Here is a 27,676-nt window from a genome sequence, read left to right as displayed (position 1 = left end):
GAATAAGTAAGTTCAATACCACTTGTTTAGAAAAATAGAATAAAATTTAAAAAAAAATCAGTAATAAAAGACATACTACCATTTGTTTAAAACTTTTCTGTTAACTATGATATCTACTATGTAAAATTCAAAAAATATAATAAATATAAAATTTAAATATTTCAAGTTATATGATTTTTATGTATTATACTTGATAATTGATTTAAAATTTTATTGGAAATAAAATAAATATAAATTAATGTTGATTCAAATTATTTTAAACAAATAGTAATATGTAAATAAAATTTGAAAAAATAAAATAAATATGTTTAATATCATCTGTTTAGAAAAAAACAGAATAAATATTCAGTAATAAAAAGACATACTAGCATTTGCTTAAAACTTTTCAGTTGATTATGATATTTATCATATAAAATTTAAAAAATAAAATAAATATAAAATATGAATATTCCAATTTATACAAGAGAGACTTATCATATAAGAAAAAACTATTTTATATGAGAGTCAAATAATTAAATTTAGACCATATAATTAAATATGGAGGATCATGTGAAAATTTGACATTAAATTTCAATTTTTCATATTTAATTATATAATCCAAATTTAATCATTTCATTTTTATATAAGATATTTCTTAACAAATCTCACTCATTCATTTTACTATAATTCGACGATCCTGATCCAACCATTAAAGTCACTCAAGTCACCTAGGTTCACTCCAACTTGATCTCTCTAGTGTTTTTTTTTTTTTTTTTTACACAGCTAGTCCACCTCCTCTGCAACTACAACTTCATTCCCCAACTCTCTTTTCCGATTCCATTCTAATTTTTCAGATATAGTAGATAGATTAGTTTGTTTTTATTTTTTTTCAATTTTATCATATTATAAGTTTGCAGCAACAAGTCCAAGCAGATTGGCCAGCTTTAAAAGGGAATGAATTAATAATCTTCTGGGGTCACCTATTGTTCAGCCACAACTTACATGCAAAAATGGAAATCTAGCTGAAATCCGTTTATGCTTAGACACTAGTATAGTCCCCAAATACAACGGTCCAAGTGTTCATACTATTCAACTTTCCGTTATAAATGATTAAAGGGTTAAGGAATGACGGTTAAATTAATTAAATCAAGCTATTTACGTTTATTTTCAACCTTAAGTATTCCTCACCGCCTTATCTAGAGGAATTTAGAAGTTTTGAATTCAAAGATTACAACTGCTACAGCCCAAAGTTGCAGAGCTTTACCACAGCGACATTATTAGCTAGATTTTACTAGAGATAGTTTTACTAATGCATGGCACGTCATTGACAATTCTAGGCAATAAGTTTTATTATATTTTATTGTTATAAGACACCTTCCCCAATAGAGTGAATGAATTTAGAAGAAACTCTTCCTCTGTATACGTGAATGTGTGTTGTTTGTGAGATTTAATTTTTCCCAGTATTAACAAGGAATTCTGTTGGTCTTTATTGGAGTGTAGTTAGATAGTAACTAGTAGTTTCTCTATTCAGCACTGTATAAATATTACCATTGTACAGAATTTAGTAAGTGAATTAAATACAATTTCTAAAGTTTCATTTATCTCAATTGTAATAAAACTATTGAAGTGATTTATGAGCAGAATTCTGTTTGGAGGCGTAGATTGGTGGAATACAGCAGTTTATCTATATAGATTCATGCAGAATTGTATTTGTTACTTTTCACTCTTTGTATTTATTTACCATACATCACAAGATGAGTAGAGGGTATATGCATCATGTTATCAGGAGGTTGGTTAGTTGGGACTTGGGACAGGGTTGTTGTTTCGTAGACCTCTAACTTAAGAGTTGTCTATATTAGTTGTAATGTATAAAATATAAGTAGGTAATATTATATTACAGTATAATTTTGAAAGATTTCATCATTTTGCATTTATACTGTTATGTACTATTGAGTTGTAATCTGTATTTATAGACCCTTTAAATATTATGACCATGTTGTTTTCTATTAAAGACGGTAACTTTTCTTTTTAGTTTTTTATTTTTATTTTTGTCCAGATCCAATCAGTCATACCAACATAAATTTACTTTGTTATTATAGTGATTAACAGAAATATGTGACTAAATTGCAGGTACTTGTCTGAAGATATAGCATATATCTTTTTTTCTAAAAGCAGATAAAATAGACAATGAATTGCAGGTTTAACAGATTAAGCAGCTGCTCCAACAGCTACACCATCCTTGAGCCTGGATTTACCATACAGGGTTTCTTCAAACCGGATGATCTCATTCTTGGATCCATAAGCAACTTGAGTTCTCTCATCAATGTTAGTGATGACTTTGTCTAGCACAGACTGATGACCATCACTGCTGTAACCTCCGGCTTTTTCAATCAAGAACCCCAACGGAGCTACCTCAAACAACAGTCTCAGCTTGGCTTTGGCTGATGGTGATGTCACATTGGTGAAGATGCCTTTTTCTTTTACAATAATCTGCAGACAGATGACATTTTTAAAGCATATAATATTATTATCCTAGCCTAGGTTGATAGTAGCGAACTCCTTAAAAAAATTTAAATATGTTTTTTCATACCTCTAATAAATTCATTTGAGTTTATTACCTAAAACATATATTTTTTATTATCTCACATTTTCAAACTTTAATTTTAATATTTGTTGTTAGTTTAAATCTATTAAGGAATGATACTCTATTAGTTTGTGAAACTAATTTCAAGTAATAAATTAAAAAAAGATATTACAAGTATAAAAATATATTTAAGCTCAAAAAATACTACAACATATTAAAATGTCATATGATGTTAAGAAAAGAACCTGGTTGACATCTGGCACCATTCCTCCCGTGTATCTCAATGTGTACTTTTCATTGACATAGTAATCGATCAACTATTGGATGACAAAGAAAGATGTAAGTATTCATTTATACACATCATAGTAACACTAAAATCTTCCTTTACTAATATAAGAACACAGGTAGACCTTAGCATAATCGGGGTTGTCAGATGTGGCTCTCAAATTTCCTGGGGAGAACAATTTTCCTTCACCAATTTCTGTGGTCTCTTTGACATGCTGCCATTTTCCTGAAATATGAATATATGTTAGATATTTTTGTCATGTGATAAAGTTTGAATAAGACTCCTCTAAATCTAAAGGGAGTTTGTCTAAAATGAGAAAGCATATATATAATTGAAAGTGCATTGTGATCTTAACCCACTAAAATTTAATGGTGGACACATGGTTATTGATCAATTCAGAGACAAAGTCACCTTGGAGAATCTTAACTCTTTTCAATAAAAAGATTTACACTAATGAGAAACAATGAAGGAACGAACATAAACAATTTTCATGTTGAGTGGTCAGGCAAGTCATTAATTGACAAGTTTAATTTTAAATAAACACATGGTAATAATGTGTGACTACTTGCTTTACAAGATTCTCATAAATCTTATGGCATCAAGCTTACCTTCATCAAGCAGAAGAAATTCATGGGTGCCAGGGAAGTCTTTTAGAGCAAGTACATATGTTGTTCTAGGACCAAGAACCCCCATGGCTGCAGCAACTTGATCTCTTCCGGTGATGCCGGTCAACTTATCTCCAGGCCACACACCAAAGATGGTGCCTACTGTGAAATTTGTGTCCACAATGCTGGAGCCATCAAGGGGATCAAATGCAACACTAAATCCACCTGTATTTTTATTTTTTTGCGTATTCACACAAAATGCAAAAAAGTGCCATTTTTTGTATGAGACAAGATTCAATTTAATTGCCAGTTTAATATAACTATAAATATATTATGGCAGACCTTCAACTGGACCTCCCATGTCCAAGAGCTCAGGATTTTCTTCAGAGCAAGCATACTTGCAGAAATGAGAGTAATTTAAGGCCTATGCATAGAACATTGGAAACATCAGTTTCATTGCACATTGAATATTAAGATGGTATATATTTTGCATGCATTGACTGTGTAAAGGTTTTTTTGTACACTATTATTCAATTCTAAAATCGTCATATGTAAGTTTATCGATTTTTTTACACTATTATTCAATTCTAAATCATCTTATAGGAGAAGTTTATTTATTTTTTTTCTTCTCTCATAAGCCGGCCTTCCTTATGGAGAAGTTTATTTAAACATGGTCAAATAACAATTGGCAACTAAAGTACTTCTCTTAATAAAAAATACTATTGAAGGGAAATGATTCATGCAGGTCATTTTTCATTTCAAAATCTTATGCAAAAGCCACACACTTGTGTCCCCTATGTTGGACCAATCAATATTGCATCAATTGGGTTCAATTCGTTAAACTATAAAGTGTGGAGAAATATGATGCACAAGAATCAGGATTTTAAATTATTGTTTAATTGGGAAGAAACTTATTGACAATAATAGCACTGGTCTAACCTCAAAAAGAAGCTGATTAGCTAGCAAATCCACTGCAAGCTGCTCATCCCCAAAAGTATTAACACATTGTGTTCCACCACATGAAGCCGTCTTCACTTTGAAGGAAATTGTTCTCAATGCTTCTCCCATGGACACCAACAACCTGATCAACCCCTTATCTGGTGTTGCTTTTGTGAGGAATTCTTCCTACAATACACAAACAGTAACACCAACATTACTTTATTTCACGTGCATGTAAGCCAAAAAATACCAAAATGTTTGCTATTTTGACACGGCAAGAACTTTCTACTGTGCAAGTAAAACTACTCACGAGACTGTCACCAATTTCACATCTGGTCACGAGTGAAGTATTCTTTGTCTTTGAAACCTTTATTGTTGATTTGGAGGCCACTCTTAGCGATTCTCCAAATAAAGAGCTTGATTTCAGACTCTGTCATTGCAAACAAGTTTCATTTTAATAAACATCCATTCTCTTTTCTTCAATTTGGTGTCTAGATATCTCACGTAGAAGAAGTTAGTCACATAAAGAAAAAAGAATAAACTATGCATGGTAGCGCTTTCAAAGTTTAATAAAAAAAAAAGATTCAATCATGCAAGTGACTAGACCACTGATTCTGCATACCCTCAAGCCAAAAGATGGAGAAATGGAAGGTGGAGAGTGCTTGGAAGAAACACTAGGCAAGAAAGGCCCGCGAGTGTAGCATGCTATGCCTGTTTCCATGGCTGCAAAACGATGTTCAAAGGGTTAAGGATGTTATGTTATGTTATGTACTGATGTTATTGCATTGCTTGATAGTGAGACTAAGAAGGGAGAGGAGGAGGAGGGGATAGCAATTTTAGATATGTGGCTAACTATATGTGTAGTGCCACGTGGCAGGTGCTGAGTAGATAGGCTAATGAAACTGCATTTTTTGAGTATGAAATATTTAGCATCGCAAGTATTTATGTGGTTGTGCTATGGTCCTATATAAAAAAAGAGATATGGTAGGGAGATGCTACTTGTTAAGTTGCTAGCCCCCACTCACTATTAGTTAGTTTGTGAGTTTGTGCATATATAACTGTGTTCCTCTGCATACATGTGCTGTGGTCGTTCATATTTCACTTGTTAGTGCCATAACGTTTAGTTGATTATCAAATGCACTTTTAGTGTAGATAAAGCTAAAAATCTTCATCACCAAGCGTGTGATCTATTGGTGTGAGATTGTTTCAGCTTAATCAAGGTAGAAGATACCTGTGATCTAAATTCTAAAAAAAATGCTAAAAATCTTCACCAAACTTTCGTAAACCATGAACACTGTTTTCATTTGGCCTAGAACGTGCAATTAAGGAAAGGAAGAAGGCATTCATTGTAGAAATCTCAAATCTAATGTGGTAGAATCTACAAAATTCTTTAGCAAATTATGCTTTTGGATATTAAGATGACAATTTTGATTCGGCTTGTCCTACATCTAACATAAGTGGGATGAAACTTGTAGCTAGCTAGCTAAGTTAGATACGACTGAGGATGGGTGTCTTAGTTTTCAAGAGATTTCAGTTGTTTTTTGACTTATGGGGATTGTTAGGGGTTCATTGCTCGGAAGTTTAATTTAGTTGTTATTCCTTTTTTAAAAAAACTAAATAAATTCCCTTAAAACAAACCAAAGAGTATGAATATATTGACGTTTCGAGTACAGGAAGGGATAAAAATTAGGTTTAAATGTAATTCGTCTTTTATTCTTTAAAATTTATGAACTATTTTTTAATAAAGATATTTTGTCCCATATTTTTTAAATATTTATATTTTTAGTCTTTCTATTTTTTAATTGAAACATTTAGTCATTCACTTTTTAAAAAATAAGTAATTTTAGTCCCTTTTTCAGTTTAAGACAATTATGTATTTTTTAAATTCTTTTTTTTAATAAATTAATCTTATTATCAATTAAATAATTTAAAAAAAAATATTTGTCATGTGGATAATAAATAGACACATGTCATTCAACATTTAAAAAATACATAGATAAACGTTTGAAATTGATCATAAGGACTAAAATTGTAGATTTATCTAAAGCGAAAGACGAAATATCTCAATTGAAAAATAAGAAACTAAAATCACGAACTTTTTAAAAGTGAAAGATAAAATATCTCAATTAAAAAATAAGGGGACTAAAATCGTAAATTTAAGAAAATAGGGAATGAAAATTGTATTTTAACCTAAAAATTAATATGAATTTATTGAGATTTAGAGTGAGTGTATTTTGTTTTAATTCATACTTAAACTTTATCATTTTTGTAAAGGATTAACTAAGTTTTTAATCCCCTGACCTTTTTCAAATTTTGAATTTTAGTCCTTAAACAAAATGTTGACTAGTACTAGTCCTCGAACTTTTACTTTGTTAATGATCTTTCGCCACTCTATATGTAAAGAGCAAACAATCTAAAACAACATTATAACCCAAACTCAAAAGATATTTTGTTAAGTCAAAAGACTCTTAATTATTTTAATTAGATGTAAATAAATACAAATGATGAAAGTTGTGTCTGACATGTTATATTATATGTCTGATATAGCATTTAAGTAATACATTAGCATTTAAATAGTGCATTTTTAAGATCTTCGTTTAATATTCTATGTCTAATATTTTTATCAAAATGCATGTGCATTTAAGATCTTCGTTTAATATTCTATGTCTAATATTTTTATCAAAATGCATATTGCATACCTACTATAATAGAAAAAATGATTTCTAATAGTTGAGAGATACTTGAAAATAAAGACTATATAAAGAAGAAACTTAGAAGAAATAAGATCCTTTTGACGGTTAAGAATACCCATTTTGTGGTAGACTTCCCTCCATGCCACCGTCCATTGATGACACTACTTAGAGTTCATTCTTATACCTTGAGGATGGATTTCTTTTTTAGGCAATATAGATGGAACCGTTGTTCGTATGTATCATTTTTTGCCTTGCACATTACTTGCCATCATACCCACAAAGGTCTGTTTTATTGTGATTACAAATAAATCTGAATGTGTTCCTTTTAATGTGTGGCATCTCTAACTTGGTGCCCCCTCTAAGTTCATGTTTCTGCGGAAACAAAAATTGTTATTAGTATCAAGAAGGAGTTGTTATAAATCTTGTATTGAGGCAAAACTGTTTCACAACTGTTTTTACATGAGTAAGCCGTGTTTTAGTTAATGAAATGGGTCAGGACTCCGAATACCTTCCTTATCATTCGTTTTTCTGCTCGTTTGATGACCTCACAACTCACATTTCTGATTGTCGTTAATTTTAGAAATATAAATTTACAACTACCTCATGGGTAGCTTTAACCTCATCTAATGCTTTCCAGTAATGCTTTATAGTATTCTTCAAACAATTATTGCATGTTTAATCGTGTGCCCTTATATTGCGTTAAAATTCACAAGGACCCCAAAAATGAAAAATCATAAACGTTATCACACACCGAAAGATTAAGGTTTCTTTTATTTTCGTTCCTAAAGATGTTGTGGACAGGGTTCAAGGCAAGATAAGAATTGCAAGAGACACAACAAAATCAAACTTGGTTCTCAATAAGCAAAATACATTGAAGCAGAATTCAATTTAAAATTAAACTGCAAATTTGATATTGAACTACTGAATCACTACAGATAAGTGACTTTTTTAGTCATTTAGACTATTCATCCTCCTGGCTGCGTAATCTGGCTGTTTTGTTTGTCACAACAACATCAAGCTGTGCGGCTCTCTCAACTATATCTTTCCTCTTTCTTGTGGATATATTGTGGGCAATCTCAGCACAGTAAGTCCTAAATTAGAGACAACGAAAGTGGTCAGCAGACAATAAATGCCAAACAGTCAGAATTAAAAACCTGATCGAGACGAAATGGTTCACCTGTTGTGCATCATGAGCAGTTCCAAGTCCTTCACATTGTGAACAACAAATTTCTTAAAACCATTAGGGAGATAGTGGCGGGTCTTCTTGTCTGAACCATAACCAATGTTTGGCATCAAAGTGCATCCCTTGAACTTTCTCCTAACACGGGAATCGATACCCTTTGGTCTGCGCCAGTTTGTCTGTTGAAATAGTATTATCAAAAGGTTGTCAGGTCAGAAAATAAGAACTGGTTGCTAATACATACTAGAATAATAATTTCATAGCCAAAAACAATTTGAATTGATCTGCAATCTCAGCCGAAAGATGGTGATATTTAGATAATAATCACAGACAATCAGCACATTATTGAAATGTCATCACAGATTGCAGATCAAACAATTTTTCTGATAAAGCAAAAAGTATAATTAGATGAAAATGCTTTATAAGACCAATAAAATTATATTGAAGAAATGTAAACAGGAAAATAGTAACAGAAGGCTTATAGAAAAGAAAACCAACTGTGTCGCAAGGCCTGTAAGAATTTTATATATGCCCTTAAAACGAGATATCCAGCTACAAGACAAAAGTCCGAACTCAGGACATCAGATACCATGGGCAAATAATAGTTAACAAACAAAAACCTAAATTGCAGTAATCACTACTTAGTGAAACAAAATTACTCAAACAATAACATGAAAAGGATGCAAGAGATCAGATGGTAGTGCATGTTAATAATCATCATTCAATTGCAGAATTGATGGATAAATATCATCATATCTCTTTGCAATCACAATTCTTACTACACATATAACAAATTTAAGGAGAAATTTATACAGATAAATAACAATTTTTTTTCAAAAACAGTAGGGGGAGTAACAAGAAATTACTGGGCGGGTCAATTTTAAGGATCAGACAATTAAACTCTCACCAGAGTACCCCAATGGAGCAAGTAAGACTGGGTGTCAAAAAATTGTCATCAAATCCCATATTCAAATTAAATAAAAAGAAATAAAAACCCTAGCAAACACAACAATTAAAACGTCATTAAACAAGAAAAAATCATAATTCTCGTATGATATATGGGATCACATAGTGGATCTTTCACCATGTATAAAAATATAAAGTAAGACTGGGTGTCAAAACTTTATCCCTGTATCCCGTCGGTCCAAAAAATAATTGACACATCAACAACAAATTAAAAAAAACTATAAAATTCAAATAAAATTGACAAAAAATACAAGAAAAAACATATAAAACAGCAGGATCAGTTATAGTGTCAATCACCATATTTACACCTTGTGGTGCAAATTAAGACTGGGGCGACAAAATACTATCATCATATCCTTAACTAAAGCAAAAAAAAAAAAAAATAGAAAATAAACACAAGTTCATGCCGTTCAACATCCATATGCTGTACAAACACATCTTAATATCACAAAATTACTCATCCAAACAACACGTCTTAACTTTGTTCGAATAAAAAAAAAGTGCGTGTAGATTAAGCAGAAAGGAAAATGCTAGAATGTATACCTTGACAGAAATTTTCCTGTCACTCTGAGGCCTCTTGAACTTCTTCACCCTCTTCTTCACGATCTTCTTCGAGAGTAGAGGCACCGCCATTTTCTTTAGAGTGGCTTGAGGTAGAGACTGAGAAGTGAATCGGAATAGAGTAGCAGTATATATAAGCGCTGCTGCGTCTAGGGTTTTTTTGATGGAGGTAAGTATAAATGGGTTGGGCCAAACCGGGGGAGTTATTATTGGCATTAGCACTTTTGCTATTAGCACTACCCACCTGGATGCCTTTCAACAGTATTCTGAAAATACTCTTCCAATAGAAACAGATTCCATTGGCTATACAGCAGTGAAAAGAAAAACAAAACACAATGGAAACATGATTCGTATAAGTGTACAAAGAAATCATATTTTTATTGTGTAATTTTTTTCACCCCTAAATAACACCACAATTTTTTTAGGGAATTCATGAGATTTTTTTACCATAAGATGTGAAGTCAAGTATTAGAGAGTTTACAATAATTTACTCACAATGCTCAATCACTTGAAATAGACCCTCACGATATTCATTTTTTTATATTATATTTGACAAAACTATCAGAACAACTAACTTATTAAATTATAAGTATTTAGTAAAACTAATTGTTAAAGTAACCAAAAAGTCTAAAATGACTAAAAAATAATAAAATCATAATTTATTTAAAAATAATAAGCATGAAAATTTGATAAATATATTAAGGATAAAAGGGAAGAAAAATAAAAAAAACTAGAAACTAATTTTTCAAAAAACGCTAAAAACTATTAAAAAATTGTTAACCAAACAATCAAATGAATTTTTCAACTAGTAAAAATAAATTATAAATTAATTGAAATGCATTGTCAAACATAACATTAATAAGCCCTCTTGATATTCAAGCAATGTTTAATAACAATGAACTTGTTTATTTTACAATAAGAACCAATTTCTCACACCATATACATGATTTTATTGTAAATTATATAATTGAGATGACTTAACTATATAGCTTAATTGTGTTTGAAAAATTCAAAATTAATCATGTTTAACCTTTTATTCTCATAATAGATTCAACACTTTAATTCTTTAACCATTGTTTGATCCTTAATTTCAACTTAGAGTTTATGACTAGAAGTACCAACTTATTTTCAAATGGACTCACTTGATGCAAGGAAATAGTTGGATTTCAAATAAAAGTATACTTAAATATGTTTTTTGTCCCTTCTAACTTGCTACGAAAACAAAAATTATTTGACAACTAATTTTTCATTAGAGACACAGCCATGCTTTAGAAAATGGAATGGGCCAGGATACCTTCCTCATCATTTACAATTAGCCAAATGATCTATTTGGTTATTTATCTTATTTTTTTGTTCAGTTTAGTCATTTATCTTTTAAAATATTTATTTTGATCATTTTTTGTTTTAAAAAATTTTAAAATAATCCTTTCGTTCATATAATGTTAATACTGTCAATGGAATAAATATATAGACGGTTAAAAACTATCACAAAATGTATGTTTCTTCTTCCTTCTCTTCTCTACATCCCCTACCACCACCCATAACCATCGCGCAACCAACCACCACAACCAAGCCAGGCATCAACACCATCAACTAGCATGTCACCATCTCCTCCCAAAACGCTAACACCATCAACACTAACTAGCATGTCACAATCTCCTTCTAAAACACCGACGCACACCCAACAATCACTAGAATGACTCCAACTCTGATGACCCTAAGCACAATCGAAACCACAACATTGCACACACCATCAACCTTAGCCACCTAGATCTACCCAAAACAGCTTAGATTTGCCACCTTCAAGAAGCCCAACACTATCAATCGTGATCCAACCACCCCTGAAAACATCATTAACACCTAGATTCGACCAAAACAACTCAGATTTGCAACCATTGATAATGGTTACTTGAGTTATTTACCTTGATTTGGGTCGAGAGCGAGCAACCCCAAATTAGAAGATGAAATAAAACACAAAATAATGAAAGAGAAAGGTTTTGCCGAAGAAGGAAAATTAAAAGATAGGAGAGGAAAATGGTTTTTGTATTGAAGGTATGGATTTTAGGGAGTGGCCTTCAAACTCCAAAACGATGTCGTTGCAACAAGTAAGTAGCAGCGAGGGGAGTTCCAAGATGGTGAGAGACGGTGACTCGGTGAGGTTTCATGATGACGACAATAACAATTTTGATGAGAAAGGGATTAAGAGCAACCCCGATACTATTGCTTCAAAAGAGCGTGATGGGAAGAAAAGGGTGAGTAGAAACGTGAAGAAAAAATATGGTATTTTCTCTATTGAATATGCTTTTTTCCTAGCTCTTCCTTCCATGAAGCAAATTGTTGACTCAAACACTCTATTTCATTATGACAGTATGTTTGATGTTATGGTGGATGCTCCTTGTGAAGCTAATGAAGCTCTACATTAATAATATGATTCAACATCCACCATCCAAGATGTTAAGTGAACTTGACATCACACTTTAATAAAAAAATATTGAGATTTTAATTTATGAATTTTTTCTTCACTTATATAGTGTTCAACCTTCACAGGCGATATGGAACTTCACCTCATACTTGGACTCCGACACTCTCCAATAATATGAAAAGTCATGCATCTTATGTTTATAATGATTATTATCAGAGAAAGCATAATAGTGGTGGAACTTGTGACTTTGATGGTACCGCTACAATTACTACCAAGGATCCTAGTAAGTCGATATGACTTCTTATTTTTGTGTTAACTCTCATATCCTTATATGGTATTCTTTAACACTTCAAGTTATTTCTTTGGACTGTTACTGATATAACCATTTTTTTTTTCAATTTGCGTACCAACGTTTTAGGAAATTTGCCACAACCCCTCCTTGTTAGAAACAGGAAAGCAGCTCCCGGAGAGTAAAATCATAGATTTGAAAGTCATTGGTCTCTGTATCTATGAGAATGACCAATGGGCCAAGGAAGCAATTATAGTCATAATAACTATTCAAGTTATAAGCATATACCAATGTGCTTTTTATATTACACGACTACTCATCTATGACTTCACTAAAGGCAGAAGTTTAATAAATACACCTAATTCCTCCCACAAAACATGGCTGGATCATAAAATTATGAATTCTTAGTGCCTTCGGTTGGTGATAATGTCTCTATTTGTCATATTAGTAGGGCAAGAAAGCAGAGTTGCAGTTTGTTATTGATTTGAACCTGAAGATCCTGTTTAGTCAAAAAAAATATTAGTTACATTACATCTTTTAATTACTTAACCAATTAATTCTGTGTACTTTGTTGCAGGTTCTTCATCCTGTATATTTGCCAGAAGGTATAGAATCTTAATCTTTATACATCTTCGTTTTATTAGACATAGAAGTAATTATTATTTTTTAAATTTCTTTTATGATAATGGAATATTTTGACAACAGTTATAACTCGAGCACTAGGCTCCAATGGCTCTTGGAAATTCAGGCCCCTTTGGTGCGAGTATGAACCCATAAGTGTCTAGCCTTAAGTATTTGATATCTGCTGTTGGTGTATTTTTGGCTCTGGCGGTGTTATGACCACAAAGGTTGATGCCCTTTAAGTTTCAATTCAATGAAATGTGGTCCTATCGATTTTGTTTCTAACTTGGGCCCAATTTATTTTTCAGATACGTCCCATCTTGTGCATTTGGGGTCATTGTAATTTATCACACGAGAGAAATATAGCGACAGTATCTCTCACATTTACGGATTAAAAATTATTGAAAATTAATAAAAAAATAAAATCTATTAAAATGGATTATTTTTAATAAATTATAACCAATGATAAAAAAATATTCGAAAGAGAGTATTAGAGAGAAAGGGTGGTTAACATTCTCTTTATCACACTTTTAAGATAGTTATTTAATCTAGTGTTTTAGCCAGAGGAGTTAAACCGAATACGGGTCCCATAAGAAATGGCTGCCAGCGTTCTCGAACTGGTGCTGAGAGTGCTAATGCTAAATTACTAAACCACTAAGGAACTCATGCCTTTTATGCCTTCAGCTTCTTGATTCATGCATTTTCTGATGGAAGATACTCTTGAAATAATTTGATCAATCTCTTCTTAATAAACTTATTAGCCTACTTATACTAATATATTTATTGTTTTATTTATAGGACTTAATTTAAAACAAACTCTTAAATAGATTTTAAGTTAATTTGAACTTTTAAATAAGTCAAGAAATCACAGATAAATATATGATAAATAAGTCAATCTCTCACATTTATGACCAAGGGTTAAATATATGATAAATTTTCATATTACAGCTACAGCATAATACAAAATATTCATTCCAAGAAAATTAATATTATAATTTTTTATAATATTCATACTTATACTTTACCATAATAATTTATATTTATTTATAGATTAATAATTTTCTTATTTCTATTTTACTTTATCCTATATTCTATTAAAAATTAGAATGATATATTTTTTTCAAAATTTAAACATTATAATTTAGAATATGTTATATTTTTTGTTATTTTTAATTTAGTTTTAAATATAGATGAAAAAGACATTTTACAATTTCAATTTCACACATCAAATTCACACCATGAAACAAACAGGAACACACAACACGCGAAAAGGAAAACTTAGAAACAAAAGGAAAGACACAAAAATAAAGGAAGCTTCCTTCCGCGTCCGCATTCTCTGCGGTCTCAAATGCAACTGCACGAATCTCACCGTTAATTTCACTTTTGATATATTAAAAGGTTAATAAAATATAAACTAAAAAAAACTTAAAGCGTTGGATTGCGTATACAGAATCCTACAATCACAGTACGGTTACTAACAAAAGAAGCTGCGAAATATCCATAGCAAAGCATTTGTTTTGGCATTCTTAATGAAATTAGATAGATATCCTCTTTTTTCTTTTGTCAAGATTTTTGTTTTGGCACAGAGTGATGTCTTTCCCAGGTGTTTTTCTTTTCTCACTCCACAATAATTTCATCTCGTTCTGAAAGTTTGAAAGAAAAAAAATTACAAGTTTTTTTTTTAAATAAAGAAAACAGAAAATTACATTTAGTTTTAGAATAAAGTTTTGTTCTCTATTTGTGCCCCCTCAGATTAAATTGCATATCTCAGACCCTTGTGTTGATGCTTTTGAATTTGAGGTTATGATGAATGAGAGCAAATGAATTCATGTTAAATTATAGGTTATTCCTTTGGCACCTGGAAGCTAAGGGGAGGTTTTACTTGAACTGGATTATAGGTTCTTATTAGCTTGCAGCTTGAAGCTATGTCTGCATATGCTCATCAAATGGAGCAGCAGTACTCTGCACCTAGTCTCTCAGATGATTCTGGTATGTAATGCTAATTTTCTCACTCTTTAGCTATGAATTAATAAATAAATAAATAAAAATACTATGATCTATTGTAGAGCCTACCCCTAAATAGATTAATGTTTGGAGTTCAGTAATTAATCCATGTACTTACTTTTATGCAATTATCATAGTCATCAATGGATTAACTTGTAAAAAGTAGTGTTTTGGGGATCACAACTTTGTCCTACCCCTCCAATGACAACAAAAGTTGGTGAAGTCAGCTACATGGTTCACATGGTGTCATTCGACTTTGTTAAAGACTGAGTGATCCATGTTAAATGTATGTTTGGATGAGCGTTGACAAAATTGATTTTGGTTAAAATTGATTTTGAAGTGATGTGATTTATGTTTGGATGTTTTCATTATAGAATCTAAGTTAGGAGTAAAATTCAGTATAAATTTTTTGATCCAAAGCAAAAGCTACTCAAAGTAGCATCAACACATACTCAAGTTTGCTCCACTAATCACGTTAACAGGGAAGTGCCACACATGTTGGTCAAAGCCATAATCAAATTTTACTAACTCTAAACTCAAGTTTGGTAGTTCCAAATGTGGAACCAAACAAGCTCTAAGTATATTAACGAATTTTACGTTAGCTGCCGAGAATCTAACACAATCCTCCTCCTCCTTTACCTGGGCTTGGGACCAACTTTATTCTCCCCCTCCAAGAACCTAAAAACAAAATCAGGCTTGTCAATTGATTTGATTCAAGTTGGACTAGTTTACCCTAAATAATGATTTACTAACTGTATGTGATGCTTGTGCTGGCTGATAACAATTTCTTGGTTATCTTATACTTTTTAGCTTCTTCCAAATGAATCTTTTTCTTTCGTGTTTGCAGAGACAGGAAGCCATTATGAATTAGAATCAGGATTCTTCATGAAATCGTTTACCGCAACAATATTCGTTGCTTCACTTGTCACTCTTGGAGTTCTTCTAATTACTTTGGTGATTTCCTTGGTGATTATGCTGCAATCCTGTCAAAGTAAAAGTGCTGGAGTTATCGAGCTTCTGAATATAAATGATTATTACAGTTATTGCAGGGTGTATTCTCTGCATGCTGAGCTCAATAACTTAGAAGGTTATAATCTTCCTGGAATCTGCAGACACCTGGCTGTACACTATATCAAAGTAGGTCAATATGCTAGAGACTTGGATTTGACTATGTCTGTGATTGATGATTACTTCAAGAGTGTTAGACCTTCAGAGGATGGTTTGGATGTGGTTTTGATGGACATAGATGACATTTTTCCTCGGAACTCTGACTCTTCCAATTTGTTTCACAGGTAATCTCTTGCAATTTGTGTTTCCAAATACAAGATGACGGAAAATATAGATTACAGCAGATACAACTAGTGTTGTGGTGACTAAATTTTTTGAGTGGTTTGTTACACTAACTTGCATCAGTTCACCAATTTATATTTCTTGCTTTTTAAAGCTCTGTTGACTATTAATTTAGCACCCTTTATGCAATTCTTCCAACTTGATGCTGATCTTTATGAGTATCTTTTATTGTGTTGCATATAATTTAACAAGTGGTTTCCTTTGGTGTAGGTTTTATAATGACAGCACTAGCAACTGTATTAAAGAGGCAAAGAATGTAAAGCTCATGTTTGTTACTAGACTATACATGTACCTTCAAACTGGTGGATGGTCTATAATTTTGTTATCGAGAGAGCCTAGAACACACCGAAATGTCACCATTAATCATCTTGACTCAGCGGGACTTAGAAGTTGGTCTGCCTTGATGATGAGGTATGGTGATCATGTTCCTTTTATATATCCAAGATCAAGCCTTGTTATTTTTAACATGTTTGGATTAGATTTAACTTTCCCCAAATCACGTGGAAAGTCAAAGCAACAAATAGTTGCTTCCACTTTTTTAATTTTTCACCATGATTTTTGGGTCCCAAAATCAATTCTAGTAGCTATCCAAACATGCTAGAAGTCTTATGGGTTCTCAATCAGTTATGCTTTAAATAGCTCATCTTGGATTGAGGTTTACAAACATATTTTAAGAGTGCTGTAATATTTCAGAATATAAGTTGATATCGAGTTATCTATCAGGCTACCACTTAAGTTAGCTTTAGCTCTTTCAAAAGCATTATAGAGGTGCATTTTTACAAACTTTGCTTTAGCTTTACCAAAAGTATAATGTAAGAATTGAATCTTATGCTGCCAATAATTTGCATTTTTGTAGAGCAGAAGATTCAGATCCTACCAAAGGGTACGAGTACTTTTCTAGGCAAAGGAATTTGATAAGGAAGAAGAGCTTCCGAATAAAAAGTATCATAAGCAGCCATATGGATGCCGTGACAGTTCCGGAGACCGGAGTGCGGAATTTTTTGCTTCCAGACCCTCTATGTTACAAGTGTGAGAAGCAGATAGAGCATAGATACTGAACGTTAGTTTCATGATTCATCCTTCAGGAAGAGAGTTCCATTCAATTAGATAGGTTCTTATTCTCTGAATCAAAGTTTGTTCTTGCTACTCATTTAACGTCAATACTACATAATTTAATCTTAACTCGAGGCATAGAATAGCTCTCCAACTTAGAGTTTGGTATGTAGTTGTAGATACTTGCACACCCATGTGATACAATATATTATCAAATATCTTTTTTTAAGCTGCGACGTGTTACAATGGACAGTTTTACATACATATATGAAGTTTTTTATTTTTTTTTATATGTATAATAACGACAATGAATACCTAAGTTTTCATATCGAATCCCATCACTAGACCGACCTGAGTGGATTTACATAGGAAGATTTATGCACCCAATACGAGACATACCAAACGCGACGTGCAAAATAGACATAATAAACATTGGAAAGTTACAGGAATTACTGAAATACTCGTAATCATGCTTCTTTCTAATGCTTAATATTCACGCTTAGCTTAGGAAACTAGGAGTATGTTTGGAAGGAAAGATGAAAAAAATAAATAAAGAGAAACTGTATACTCTTTTAGTGAGACCTACACATTTTACACTCTTATAATTAAAAAAAAAATTATCTTCTATTTTTATCTTCTAAACCAAACATACTCAATGACAAAAAATGCAGTCTTCGAGCGTCAGTTTCCAATTCAAGAACAAGGTCCTGCAACTTAAAATAATTATTGAGACTTCAAAGGTCCATAAACTCAATAGTTGTAAAAACGTGGTTCCCTGTTTAACTTGGTTTCACCATTTTGCCTTTTTTCTTTTTTCACAAGAAAAAAGTTGACATTGTGGTTGCAATTCGCAAATAATAACATCTGACTGAATCAAAACCATAGGCAAATGGAAAAGTAACTGCAATAAAATAACATTAAAATAGTATTAAGAGACTCCACTACTATTTATCAACTATTACATTATTGCGTCAACTAGTTAATGATATACATTTTTAAGCTTCCAAGTATACTCAATTTGGGAAATCACTCCCTGAAAAGTTATATCATCCTCATATTGTAAGGAACAGACCACTGCCTAAACACCACATTCTATGAAGAACTCTAAACTAAAAAAAAACTATGAAAGTATGACAAAAACCTAGACTGGAGGTGGACCACCAGACTGAAGCCGCTGCAACCATGAGATCCTCAGATTAGGCGTTTTCAACTGCAGAAAAATTTCCCTATATTCCTGCTTAAGGAATACATCTAAAGCAAACATGTAGAGATCACTTCCTTGCTCTATTTCTTCCATTCTATCAAGGCATTCAATGCATTCACCGATACTATAATTGTGTTTGCCTTCGGTGGATGAAACTGCACTAGCATTCTTCTGAATACTCACACCATTTCTTGATGCAACAGCATCACAATGACATTCAGTTTTCTCGTCTAAGTTGTCTGTATCAGGTTCTTTTGTGTCTAAAGGGAAAGTAATAACACTACCCTCACTTTTCCTTTGTTGCGCAGCAGGTTCAGTCTCTCCAGTAACAGTAGTTCCATTAAAGATGGTTTCCAATATGTCAGTGAATTGTAGTTCCTTATAGCGAAATTGTGCAGCTTCTGGATTTTCCTGTACCAAAACCACTAATGTGAAATGAGTGAAAGTGGAAATCATGAAATTCTGTAAGATTTGGAAACTTGCATGGACTACAAATTAGATGCACTCAGCAATTTAACATACCTGTAAATAGTTGGTCCAATCTTCTTCACCAGCCTCAAACTTCTGGTCAGATGGATCCCATTTCATGTAACTGGTGCCAATAAGCTTACACCAAGTTCTCCATTGTTCCTTGGTAGAATCCCAGTGATTCTTAAGTTGTAATCTACCATAATTCAAACCAGTTTTTGCATAAAATGATTCCATAATGTTCTTCCAACCTTCCTTTGTAAAATGTGTGCCAGGCTTATTCCCCTTTAATGTCTCTTGCATACATAGATTAACAAAGACCTTGTGCAGTGTAGGAGTCCATGCGGCTTTGACCTTGGTATATGATGAACTGGACATGCTCTGCTCACTTGGAATTGTGCGGATTGGGATGGCATTAACCATGATGGCACTCTTTAATCCACAATCCCGACCAACATTCCTACGTTTCTTCTCATGCTCTCTTCCATGCAATGTAGCTGAAGCATCATTCTGCCTCTTAAGCCTTGTTATCATTTCCTCAGTTGGCATAGCTCCATCAAAGATGACGTTTAATTTGTCAGAAAACTGGAGTTCCTTAAACCGAAATTGTACAGCTTCTGGGAATGCCTGTGACAAAATGACTTCATTACTATTAAATAAAAGATCTATCACAGCATTGAATGAATATTAATAATTACCCTGAATACCTTTAGACAATTGTGCCAGCCTTCCTCAGAAGCACCAAACGTTTTGGTTTGGGGGTCCCATTTCATGTTATCCTCACCAGTCAACTTAGCCCAGATTTTCCATAGTTTCCGGGTTGAATCATAGTGATTCTTAATTTGTTTTTTGTCGTATCTCATACCAGTCTTTGCATTAAAGGATCCAACAATATTCCTCCAGCCCTCCTTGGTAAAATGCGTCGCAGACTTGTTCCCCTTCAATGTTTCTTCAATGCATAAGTCAACAAACATTTTATGGTATGCAGGTGACCAAGAAGCTTTTGGTGTTGGTGAATAGTCAACCATAATGGTACTATCTGATTCACAATCCCTATCAAAATTCTTGTGTTTCTTCTCTCGCTCTCTTCCACACAAGGGAGATGTAGCTGAAGCATCATTCTGCCACTTGACACTGGCCCACCTTTTCACTTCCTCAATTCGATTCCCTCCATCAAAGATGATATCCAGTTTGTCTTTAAACTGGATTTCCTTAGACTGAAACTGGGCAGCTTCTGGAATTGCCTGTGACAACATGGCTTCATTATTATTGATATGGAACTATGAAGATGCATCTTACAATCTTGGATGAGCATCAATAATAAATTAATAATCCCTATCCATACCTTTACGTAATTTTGCCAGTCTTCCTCGGAAGCACCAAACGTCCGCATTTCTGGATCCCACTTCATGTTGCTATCATCAGTCAACTTGACCCAGACTTTCCATAGTTTTCTGGTAGAATCATAGTGATTCTTAAATTGCTTTTTGTCATATCTCACACCTGTCTTCGCATAAAAGGATCCAACAATGTTCCTCCAACCAGCCTTAGTAATTCGCATTGACCCGGGCTCATTCTTCAGCATTTCTCCAAGGCATAAATCAACAAATATTCTATGGAATTCAGGTGTCCAAGAGGCTTTTGAAGCTGGACTGGACATCCTTGTACCATGAAAATGTTCTGCTATTTTTTACAGGCAATCAACTAATATGTATTAATCTAACCAACAATAAGCTCCTATCCTTATTTTCAATTCCCCCATTTGTATCCCTACCAATCACACCCCAAACAATAATAACATCTTGCCAAGACTAGTATATACGGCAATAACTACTAACACGTGAAAAAAATGACATTAAAACTAAAATTACTCGAGTGGGTACAATGGTTACAAACCCTTTTTTCCTACGATGAATAACAATACAAATTTGGCAAAAAAAATGTATTTCCAACCTCAAATGGAGACTCAGAGCCATGATATCTAAGATTCACCTACATGCACGTGCATGCTCTGCTTATAGAATGGATCAAAGTATGGGGGAAAAGGGGTTTCAGTAATAATGGGATAAAATTGAAAGGAAAAAAATGAAATTTGAATTAAAAACGTTGAATTGGTACTATCTTTGCATGCATGATGAGTTATAAAGAGTCGAAAAATATTAGGTGGGAAAAAAGATAAGAGGGAGTGAGAGCGAAGAGGCGAAGTGTTATACCTGAAGTTCAACGACAATGCTGCATTCGGAACAAAACGTGAATTTGATCGTCGTAAGCGCTTCGGAAACTCAAGATATGTTGTTTCTTTGTTCTTTTTCCCATGCGATTAGCTTCTGAAACTTTCTCTCCTTTATGAATTATTGTTTTGTTTTGTTAATGATTATTACAAACGAAGTCCATAATTCAATGGGCCTAAAGTCGGCTCTGTTCACCACACAAATTGAGAGAGCCCAATGTCTTTTCTCAACTTTCTATTGACAAAAAAAAAATAGGTTAATAGTGAAATTGGTTCCTAAAATTAACATGTGCTAACAAATTGATCCTTGAAAGATAAAAAATTTAAATTTATTTTCTAAATATGGAAAAAGTGAGATAAATAAGTCATGCGTATAATTTAATAACAAATTAGTCTTAAACTTTGTAACTTAATATCAAATTTATCCTAACAAAATATAATTTATTGTCAAATTAATCCTTAAACATTACAGCTTAACGGTAAAATGGTCTCAAAATTTTAATAATAAGACTAATTTGTCACACTTTTTGCACATTTAAAGATTAAATTTATATTTTTTATTTTTCAGAAATCAATTTTTTATTGTATCACACTTTCAAAGACAAATTTGATTATTTATATAAAAAAAAAAACTATTTGTTGGAGAGGACTTGGTTCAATCCCCACAGAACTTGGGAAGAGGCAATGGATCTAAAGTATGATTAAGTTTCGAATCGAGAATTAGTTTTATAGCGTGTCAAAGTATCAAAGTTTATAAGAATACCTCAAGGTCCCGACTAGAGACAATAGTGGTTGATAAAAAAAGATCTTCATTAAAAACCAGACACATTTGTGTCTAAACATACTAGTATTTTTATGGAGTGGTGTCTCAGGAAATTTTTTGTCTTTTATTTAGAAAACAGGTTATATATTGACAATAAAATCATTTTATATTGTCATTCAATTATAATTTATTATATATGATAAATTTATTAATTTTTACTATAATTAACCTAAAAATTACCTTGATCCTATGAGTACATCATTAAACCAATTAATTAATTATAAAACTTAACACGACGTAAAATAAAAAAAACATTTATATTTAATTCTAATTAATTAATTGTGTGGTTGTTTATGTTTTTCTTAACTTCTATCATTTAACTATAACAATATTATTACTATATATTTGATACATCTAAAAAAAAATTTAAAAAAATGCAAACTGCAAATATATGATACTATTAAGTTATAAATCTTTTTTTTCTGTTTGGCCTTCAGAAAGCATCCAAAAAGTCAAGTAAGCTATACTACAAAATAAATTAATTAAAATTGTGATTAATTAATTATGAATGATCAGTGTATGCACAAGCTCAAGTTTGTTTCCCTTTGCTAGGCCAAGGAAGCTGTATCGCGAACAATTTGATAAACCATTGTGGCAAAACAACATCGTTTTCTTTATGATACTTCCATCCAAATAAAATTAAATTTAAAGCAACAAATTATTTTTTTATAAAGGACATATAAATAATCATAATTAGATACTAGAGTTGTTGCCATATATCTTATTTATCAGCCTCTATGCAACCTAAGGGTTCTATTTAGACTATTAGGTAATTAAAAGTACTCTAGGTCCCAGCAAAATACAGCAAAATAAAAAATATTAAAATCTCTCTCTCTCTCTCTCTCTCTCTCTCTCTCTCTATATATATATATATATATATATATATATATATATATATATATATATATATCTTCTGTTCCAAATCCTTGCTATCCAAGCTCCCATTAATCCTTAACCCACGATAAGTTTGAACAATCCATAAATTAGAATACTGAAATTATAGTTTCTTCACCTATTTGTGATTTACTAGAAATGTTTCAGTAAATTGGAAAATGACTTTTCGCAATACTGAGCTTTTTATTGAGTCTGGTTTATTCAACTTTCAATCATCGGTTAATATGTTGTTAACTACAAGAACCAAGGTTATTTTATTGGGTAATTAATTTCATTCTTTGAAGTTGATCTTGTTAGGTAATCAATGTTGTGCTATTTTTCTATATGGAAGTTTAACGTGCGCAAAGGCGTTATAAGAAATTGCCTGCATTTGCAGATTAGCAAAGCAAGCATAACGTCAGTGGCAGCATTGGTTACATGTAAAAGAAAATACATGCACACACGCACAAAAAAAGGTTGTATGCGAGAAGAAACAAACAATTCTTCACTTATCAACATCACTTTTTTGATGGAAACATAAATATTCATCAAGGATGAAGGACCCTAGCTAACAGCCTAACAACAAGCATATAAAGTGAGATGGAGTAGTAGTAGATTCTTTTAATTAAATACAAGCGTTAATTATAGGCAAAGTTTTAAAAAGGTTTTTTTTTTCCCTAAATACATCTTCTCTTCTGTTTTTTTTCCAATCTATACTATTATTTTTAAAGATATTTTCAATATATTTTTATTATAAAAAATAACTCATATTTAATGGTTATCAGGATTTTTTTGATATTTTAATCTTTTCTTTTCATACCATATCTACAAGTCATAAATAATAAAAATATCAATTCTTATCACTTAAGCAAAAAATAACTACTAAATAAATATTTTTAAAAATATTTTCAATATATTTTTATTTAAAGATATTTTCAATATAACAGTTACTACTCTTTGAAATTTTATGTCTATTGTATAAGATAGATGTATCAATTATTGTGTTTTTTAGTTTATTTTAGTACTATTAACTAATTTTCTTATTTTTTTAATTAACGAACATAACAAAAAAATATCAACAACACATAAATTTAACTACAAAAGTACATACAAAATAACTAAAAAATTATATTATAATTTTATCCAATTTTTTATTTTTCTTTATCTGTATATTTTTTATTTAAAAAAATAAAAAACAAAATTATAAAATTTAATTTAATAAATAAGTAATTTTAAAACCAATTAAAAAAATTATATAATATAATATTTTAAATTTTAAAAAAAAAACAAAAAGGAGAGAGAAAGTCCCAAATAATATATATTGAGAATTAAATTGTAAAGTAATATAAATTGAAAAAAAAAATAGAAGATAGGTGATGTATTTACAAAAAAAAAAAACACCTTTTAAAAAACACTCTGAAACCTTAATTTGGACTGCAACATCACTAGTCACTAAACTCAAAATGAGGGTCGGTCCAAGAGTAAAGTAACTAAAATTTGAATTTTGGGTCTACCAATATTTCCTATTAGTTTTTTAAAGCAAAAAAAAATCATACATGTTGATTGAAAGACCTTACATATCACTCTTTTCTTTAAAATAATAAAAAAAAAAGTCTCAAATTTTGTTTTAGGTTTCACTTTCTTGGGTCGGCCCTCAAAATTTAAGGAATTTAGCTTGTACTATCCCTCCAAGCACTGTGATATGATAATGATTTATATAAGAAGCATAGAACTAAATTTGGTGGCAGTTAAATAAAGTTAGATCACTTGGACATATAATGCGTCAGAGGTGGTGGTGGCTGCCTTAAGAAGGTAATCCGTGCTCCACCGAATAGCAGCTCTGGCATTTTCAATTTGGTCCTGCATTGAGCTTCCAAATTCAATCACACTCCATGCTAACAATGTAATGGTAAAAGCCATTGGCAACTCAAACTTGCCGTTGTCTCCAGCATCATAATAACCACATACTAGGTCCACCTGCATTACAAGAATATTAATTAATCATGCTTATTAAACTGTATGTGATCAAAATTAATCAGATTAATTTTCAATTTTTATATATATGTATATACATGATAGGAAGAGCCATTGGACAATCCAGAATCTCCCCTCCATGTTTGTTGCTGGTTGGAAGGCAATTTTCCAGATCGTTGTCCCTCAAAGAAGATAATGGATTTTTCAAGAGCTTCATGGTACTCTTGCGATGTGAAAGCTAAGCTTAGCTGACCAAACGAAGAACATAATATTGAGAACAGAAACTGCAACATTAGTGAAAATGTGGTGACTGAAGCCATCCCTTTTGGCATGTGCACTTCTTTCTTTAACTGACAGACAGACAGAATTAGAGGGCTTTAGACTCTAGAGAATGGAGTGATGCTTTGTTTATAACGTCTAAATGGGTTGTATTTATAAACGAGGAGAAGTAGTAAGTTGGGAGGTTAGTTAACTTGAACAATGAATGATCGGATCAACTGACTGATGTGGAATTATACTTTTTTTTGTTCAACTACCAGACATTTTTGGCTTTCCAGTGGGATCTCAAATATTCCCACAAACTTTAGTCTCTTAAGTGGGTTATAAGATTAATCCTTGATTAGAGACTTAGTCACACTTAAACCTAATCATTCCTCCTTAATAATATATTATCTAGAGATCAAACTCATGTCTTCTTCTCATAAACTCAACGTGTATTGTCAACTTAGAGTTATCTCCTAATGATACTTAATTAATAGTCTTCGGTTCAAATTCAAGATGTACAATTACATTAGAAGTTTTGTCGAATAAAATTATTTTTCATGATGCTTGTCTATATTAAAAAAAAAAACAAAAAGTTAGTTAACTTAACGGTAATGCTGATTGGTCACAGGATTAACTGCCCCAAACCGGCTAGCAGAAAGTCCAAACATCTGACTTCTTTATTATCATTATTATTATTGGATACTTGAGCTGAAAAGGCCATTTTCACAAGAATATATATACATACTAAATGCACGTTTTGTTAGAATATTAGATATGGATATAGATGTTACTGTGATTACAATTGGCGTAACTTACGCCAGGAAATTGGACATAAAACTTATTAGAAGTTGTAAAAAAATAAATAAGATAACATAAAAAAAGAAAGAAAAAACATTGTAAGAAAAATGAGTAGGATAAATAATAAAATGATTATTTGTTATATAGAGCAAAGTTATTCTGATCAATTAATCGTGCATTGCACGAATCGTATTCATTTCTATATTTTTTCTAATATGACTTATGTATATAACTATTTATTTTAAAATAAACAATAGAACATATGAGACAAAATCAAGCAATCAATAAAAATTTGTATATGAATTTATCAAGCATTTAGTCAAAATTGTATCATTTAATATTAATATTGCAAATAAATAAAAAGGAAAAGGAAAGAAAAAACATTTTTCAAAAATATTGTAAAAAAATAATAAAAGGAAAAAAAGGAAAGAGAAAAGGTAAAATAAAGAAAAGGAAAGAGAGAGTGTGTGAGAGAGATGAAAGAAAAAAAAAAGAAAAAAGAGAAAACATGTGATAGATGAAAGAAAGGATATAATGGGTATGATGGGTATTCGGCCTAGGCCGATGGTGTTAATTTGTGGTTAGTTGTTGATGAGGTCTTAATAGTGATTATATTGCCTTTTAAGTATTTTCCTTCCTTTAATCGAGTGGTTCTCTTATGTATGATGGGTATTCGGCCTAGGCCGATGGGTGTTCTGCCTAACATGGTAGGCATATGTGATAGATGTCTTGACCTTTATCCATGATAGTCGAAGGGAGGTGTTCGGATCAAAGTGGGGTTGTCAATCATACCCTTGTTATTGGTTTGACCCCTATGGTTATCGGACACAATATCCCTCTTAAGTCTTAATGCAATTACATATTTATTCAAGATTATGCGCTTAGTGGTAATTAGTATTTTAGCATGGACAATACAAAAAATAAATGTTTTTTGTATAAATAAATTTTATAATAAAGAAATATTTTAAAAGAATTTAATAATCATGTATTATATCAATATAAACTTTTAAGATAATTATTGTTAATATGACTTTTAAAATAATTATTTTAACACTCAGCCCATTCAAGATATTAGTGATTTGTGATCAAGTGAAAGGATAATATTGTTTTCCAGGAGATATCCTATTTTCTCATCTTTAAATAGGTAAATTATACCACAAATAAAATTTATATTAAATAAATATTTTAAATATATAAAGTATATTTCAAATATACAAAAAATAATTTATATTGTGATAAAAAATTATTTTTATTTATTGACCTTTTTTAATAAAATTATTGAAATTCAATACATGAGCATATTTTCAGATTTACATCAAATAATCAATTAAATTTACCACATACTTCTAATTTAATCAACTTTCATTTTTCAGTAACTTAACTTTCAAATTTTGCCTTTTTTTTAATCTCATGTTCTGTTCTATTTATTTATTTTTCATAGCATACTTCCATCGGAGATTTTCATTCCATCAAGCTTTCATTTCCTCAGTTTAATGCTCAATTATATTAG

The 27,676-nt window shown here is 31.5% G+C and overlaps 6 protein-coding genes and 4 non-coding genes across 15 annotated transcripts; 2 read left to right on the top strand and 8 right to left on the bottom strand.

Annotated features, from left to right (window-relative positions):
• Window positions 1-2,043: 2,043 nt before the first annotated feature.
• LOC114380787 (sedoheptulose-1,7-bisphosphatase, chloroplastic-like) lies at window positions 2,044-5,192 on the bottom strand. The gene is made up of 8 exons (XM_028339835.1): window positions 5,016-5,192; window positions 4,704-4,823; window positions 4,394-4,579; window positions 3,797-3,878; window positions 3,458-3,679; window positions 2,974-3,074; window positions 2,809-2,880; window positions 2,044-2,469 (listed from the first exon to the last, which is right to left on the bottom strand). The coding sequence occupies exons 1-8, from the start codon at window positions 5,112-5,114 to the stop codon at window positions 2,188-2,190; spliced, it is 1,164 nt and encodes a 387-aa protein (XP_028195636.1). The 5' UTR covers window positions 5,115-5,192; the 3' UTR covers window positions 2,044-2,187.
• A 2,639-nt stretch (window positions 5,193-7,831) lies between these two features.
• Window positions 7,832-9,932, bottom strand: LOC114380744 (60S ribosomal protein L32-1-like). Its single transcript, XM_028339778.1, has 3 exons — window positions 9,776-9,932; window positions 8,264-8,445; window positions 7,832-8,177 (listed from the first exon to the last, which is right to left on the bottom strand). Exons 1-3 carry the CDS (start codon window positions 9,863-9,865, stop codon window positions 8,048-8,050), a joined length of 402 nt encoding a protein of 133 aa, XP_028195579.1. The 5' UTR covers window positions 9,866-9,932; the 3' UTR covers window positions 7,832-8,047.
• On the bottom strand, window positions 8,552-8,634 carry LOC114382909. Its single transcript, XR_003660364.1, has one exon. It is a non-coding gene; the product is annotated as a small nucleolar RNA Z196/R39/R59 family (small nucleolar RNA).
• LOC114382906 lies at window positions 8,951-9,027 on the bottom strand. Its single transcript, XR_003660361.1, has one exon. It is a non-coding gene; the product is annotated as a small nucleolar RNA Z195/SNORD33/SNORD32 family (small nucleolar RNA).
• On the bottom strand, window positions 9,151-9,229 carry LOC114382849. Its single transcript, XR_003660310.1, has one exon. It is a non-coding gene; the product is annotated as a small nucleolar RNA U31b (small nucleolar RNA).
• LOC114382847 lies at window positions 9,507-9,589 on the bottom strand. Its single transcript, XR_003660308.1, has one exon. It is a non-coding gene; the product is annotated as a small nucleolar RNA U31b (small nucleolar RNA).
• Window positions 9,933-12,170: 2,238 nt separating the features above from the next.
• LOC114381197 (glucan endo-1,3-beta-glucosidase 4-like) lies at window positions 12,171-13,410 on the top strand. Its single transcript, XM_028340393.1, has 3 exons — window positions 12,171-12,498; window positions 13,082-13,109; window positions 13,210-13,410. The coding sequence occupies exons 1-3, from the start codon at window positions 12,300-12,302 to the stop codon at window positions 13,271-13,273; spliced, it is 291 nt and encodes a 96-aa protein (XP_028196194.1). The 5' UTR covers window positions 12,171-12,299; the 3' UTR covers window positions 13,274-13,410.
• Window positions 13,411-14,580: 1,170 nt separating this feature from the next.
• Window positions 14,581-17,761, top strand: LOC114381231 (uncharacterized protein At2g39920-like). Of its 3 annotated transcripts, none has more exons than XM_028340435.1 (5): window positions 14,581-14,728; window positions 14,968-15,114; window positions 15,977-16,421; window positions 16,690-16,890; window positions 17,336-17,761. In XM_028340435.1, the coding sequence occupies exons 2-5, from the start codon at window positions 15,051-15,053 to the stop codon at window positions 17,535-17,537; spliced, it is 912 nt and encodes a 303-aa protein (XP_028196236.1). In that variant the 5' UTR covers window positions 14,581-14,728; window positions 14,968-15,050; the 3' UTR covers window positions 17,538-17,761. The 3 variants fall into 3 exon arrangements, with proteins under 3 accessions (XP_028196236.1, XP_028196237.1, XP_028196238.1); XM_028340436.1 differs by having other exon boundaries at window positions 14,591-14,728; window positions 15,024-15,114; XM_028340437.1 differs by lacking the exon at window positions 14,581-14,728 and having other exon boundaries at window positions 14,739-15,114; window positions 17,341-17,516.
• A 663-nt stretch (window positions 17,762-18,424) lies between these two features.
• Window positions 18,425-21,523, bottom strand: LOC114381347 (L10-interacting MYB domain-containing protein-like). Of its 4 annotated transcripts, none has more exons than XM_028340581.1 (5): window positions 21,418-21,523; window positions 20,550-20,884; window positions 19,912-20,448; window positions 19,259-19,831; window positions 18,425-19,147 (listed from the first exon to the last, which is right to left on the bottom strand). In XM_028340581.1, exons 2-5 carry the CDS (start codon window positions 20,862-20,864, stop codon window positions 18,674-18,676), a joined length of 1,899 nt encoding a protein of 632 aa, XP_028196382.1. In that variant the 5' UTR covers window positions 20,865-20,884; window positions 21,418-21,523; the 3' UTR covers window positions 18,425-18,673. The 4 variants fall into 4 exon arrangements, with proteins under 4 accessions (XP_028196382.1, XP_028196383.1, XP_028196381.1 ...); XM_028340582.1 differs by having other exon boundaries at window positions 20,550-20,887; window positions 21,418-21,521; XM_028340580.1 differs by having other exon boundaries at window positions 20,550-21,523.
• Window positions 21,524-24,888: 3,365 nt separating this feature from the next.
• LOC114381763 (endoglucanase 1-like) lies at window positions 24,889-25,436 on the bottom strand. The gene is made up of 2 exons (XM_028340980.1): window positions 25,203-25,436; window positions 24,889-25,107 (listed from the first exon to the last, which is right to left on the bottom strand). The coding sequence occupies exons 1-2, from the start codon at window positions 25,434-25,436 to the stop codon at window positions 24,889-24,891; spliced, it is 453 nt and encodes a 150-aa protein (XP_028196781.1).
• Between the last annotated feature and the right edge of the window lie 2,240 nt (window positions 25,437-27,676).

Source organism: Glycine soja, chromosome 13 (assembly GCF_004193775.1).
Source record: "Glycine soja cultivar W05 chromosome 13, ASM419377v2, whole genome shotgun sequence".
Classification (NCBI taxonomy): domain Eukaryota; kingdom Viridiplantae; phylum Streptophyta; class Magnoliopsida; order Fabales; family Fabaceae; genus Glycine; species Glycine soja.
This window is presented reverse-complemented; position numbering and strand designations above follow the sequence as displayed.